The sequence below is a fragment of the Brassica napus genome, chromosome C6 (assembly GCF_020379485.1).
Source record: "Brassica napus cultivar Da-Ae chromosome C6, Da-Ae, whole genome shotgun sequence".
Classification (NCBI taxonomy): Eukaryota; Viridiplantae; Streptophyta; class Magnoliopsida; order Brassicales; family Brassicaceae; genus Brassica; species Brassica napus.
Window position 1 is genome coordinate 26,298,720 of NC_063449.1, and position 3,023 is coordinate 26,301,742.

General features: G+C 35.2%; 1 protein-coding gene across 1 annotated transcript; it reads right to left on the bottom strand.

Annotated features, from left to right (window-relative positions):
- Positions 1-315: 315 nt before the first annotated feature.
- Positions 316-1,094, bottom strand: LOC106404545 (sigma factor binding protein 1, chloroplastic-like). Its single transcript, XM_013845263.3, has one exon. The coding sequence runs from the start codon at positions 1,033-1,035 to the stop codon at positions 574-576; it is 462 nt and encodes a 153-aa protein (XP_013700717.2). The 5' UTR covers positions 1,036-1,094; the 3' UTR covers positions 316-573.
- Between the last annotated feature and the right edge of the window lie 1,929 nt (positions 1,095-3,023).

Genomic DNA, 3,023 nt, shown 5'->3' on the forward strand with positions numbered 1-3,023 from the left:
AGGTCATATTACATTCGACTTTATATGATCGTGCAATAAGCTCCTAACATTTTCCTAAACACTATTTAGTGTTCTATCATAGGTTGCCAACTTGTAGATGGAAATATAATTCAGATCAGGAATTTGAAATGTAATTCACTTTTTGGTTGGAATGGATTTTAGGTGGTTAATGTTGATAAATCTTGAAATTTTAGAAGGATAGCTGATACACAGTGAAAACAAGCGCAACAAAACTATTGAAAGTTGTAAACCTAAATGGAGTATTTTGTTATTCTTTCATATCATTAGAATCACTATTTTCCCTGAAACAAAATATTTGGAAATAAATTGATATTTTTCTAATTCATACACTTCGAAGATGTGATGAAAGACAACAAACATATCAAAGAAACTAATAAAAATATAACTGATCGAAAGATCCATTCAAAAACTTTTCACAAAATGAGTTAAATCATATAGGTCGTTACATAAACCCTAGTAGTTAATATATGCAACTCTGTTGAATTTCATATACCTATTTAATAATTTATATATATATATACTTGATGAAACCCCTGAGAACTCCGAAGATTTTTACACAGAATCGATTCTTCTAAAGTCATTAACATTGTAAAAGCCATTAGAGAACAACCCGGAGAAACCTGCCGACATATGAGGCAAAAACATATCTTCCCCATCCAACGGCTCATAGTAGTCAGTCACCTGATCATCGAACGGCTCCTGCTGAAGAACACGTAAGTCAAGATTCTCCGGCGGCGGCAGAGAAGGGCTGTGGTCGGATAAAGCGGAGGGGGGAAACACGGGCTCCAGTTGAAGATCGACGGCGTCTTGGCCGGTGAGTTCTTGCACGAGCTCTCTGAATTTGGACGCACAAGTTTTGACTCTCATGGGATTTGATATGTAACGCACTTTGATGTGTTTGTTGGTTGAACTCGTCTTCTTCTTTTGCTTTGGTGGTTTTCTTGAAACCAGAGATGGGTTTCTCTGATCTAAGCTTGTGGTGGTGAGAAACGTTGATGAGGATGATGACTCCATGTTGTTGTCCAGATGAGTTTCTGTCTTTGGTTTATATCTTTTAGTTAATCTCTTAGCTTCATATATATATATATAATAACATTTTTTATTTTGTTTTTTTCACTTATCAAAAAAAACGTTTTTCGTTTTTTTTTTCGTTTTTCTTTTTGGAAGGAGACTGGAAATAATGAGAAGGTGAAATGAAACAAGAGGGGTTGTGGAGGAAAGGAACCAAAGAATTGAATGACGGCGCGTAGCTCACTTGCATTCTGGTAGGTTAAATGACTCGAAATATCTTCACTTGGGTATTGAATCGTGTATCACAGGCGCTTGAATGGTCGCGTGGTGAGACGAGAAAGGAGGCGGCTCAGGGAGCTATCGTTGAAGCTCCTCCACGTAATTATCGATTCCAAATAAAAGATGACGTCTTTTCTGACATCACAGCATATCATACGAGATGACGTCATGCGACCAGTTATTGAACGGAACTTTGACAATTGATGGTAAAAAGCACCGCGTACGTGATTGGAGCAAAAATCATTTTTGTACAGATTCGTTTGCTCTTTAGCGGTGTTTTTAAAACCGGACCGATTCGATGGTTGGACCGGGGTCGACCATGAACCGGTTATATAGTCGAGTTGGTCTAGTAATTAGTTCGACCATGAACCGGCCACATAAACGGATTATATTTCAAAGTTATTAAACCAATAAAAATCACTAAAACTATCAAAAATTTATAAATCTTCTATATAAACAAAAAACTAATTTATATTTATAATATTTTATGTTCAGAATTGATTTATATTTTAACTATGCATCATGTTTACAAATATTACTTTTATATTTACATACTAAAAAAATATTAAACCATATTATTGAACCAGATTTGACCCGGTCGAACCATATTGAACCGTGACCCAAAATATTTTCGGTTCAGCTTCCGGTCCGGTTTTAAAAACACTTCTCTTTAGTAATCAAACAGATTCGAGAACACGAGACGAGACACCACTAGTTTTCCCCAGAACACTACCTCCTCTAAATCATAGTACAAATTACTTTAGTTAAAAGTTAAAACACACAAAAATTTAAAATGTTATTACTCTTATTAGTTACACAATATTCGGTAAAAACATAAAATTCCATAAGATGAAAATAACTTATAATTTAAAGCAAAAAATACAATTAAAACAACTTGTATTATAAAACATAAAGAGTATATAGTAAGTTTTATGTAGGTGGTAAAATGGCTCTAGTTGTAACTTCCGCCCTGAAATTAGAGATGGTAAACAAGTTGTCATGTCCCGTTTCGGACCGCGAGCGGATAACGTAGGGTCAAGCCTGCTCGGACAGCGGTCTCCGGAATGGCTGCCCAAACCCGCCCCGCAATAGTACAAGCTTTGCGAGTCGGCCAGCTGTACAAGTAATAATACACACAACAAGACACTTCACGACATTATTCAGGTCACTTCGGCTGCTTCAGGACGCTTCAGTACGCTTCAGGACATGATTCATGTCGTTTAAGCTGCTTCAAGACGCTTCAGTACGTTTCAGGACACTCCAGGACATGATTCAAGTTTCGGATTGAATTGGACATGATTCATCAATCATTTTTGTGTGTATTTGTTATTCATAACACTTGTTTTAGTTAGTTTTGTCACACTCCAAACATATTAACATATGTAAGTTCATAACCAATAAACAAATGCATTATAGTTTGTTTAATCCACAAATTATAACTCATAAGTTCATAACCAATGCTTTAGTTTGATGGATCCAAAATTAAATAAAACCAAACACCAATTCAAAGTTGCTAATCCCAAAAGTTAACAAAAACCACCAAATTAAAACAACAAATCACACTTTTTTCCAACTTGATCACTAAAAATTGATTCAAATGATGGGAGTGTCTCTTCTTCACCATGAACTCCATCTTCTGCAAGTAAGAATAATTGAAGTTAGTTAAAGATATAAAACATAAAACTTCAAAATATATGATAATGTGAACAAAT

Bases quoted from the DNA above. Each gene is read 5' to 3' on its own strand.
- LOC106404545 (XM_013845263.3), bottom strand. From the start codon at position 1,035: ATGGAGTCATCATCCTCATCAACGTTTCTCACCACCACAAGCTTAGAT.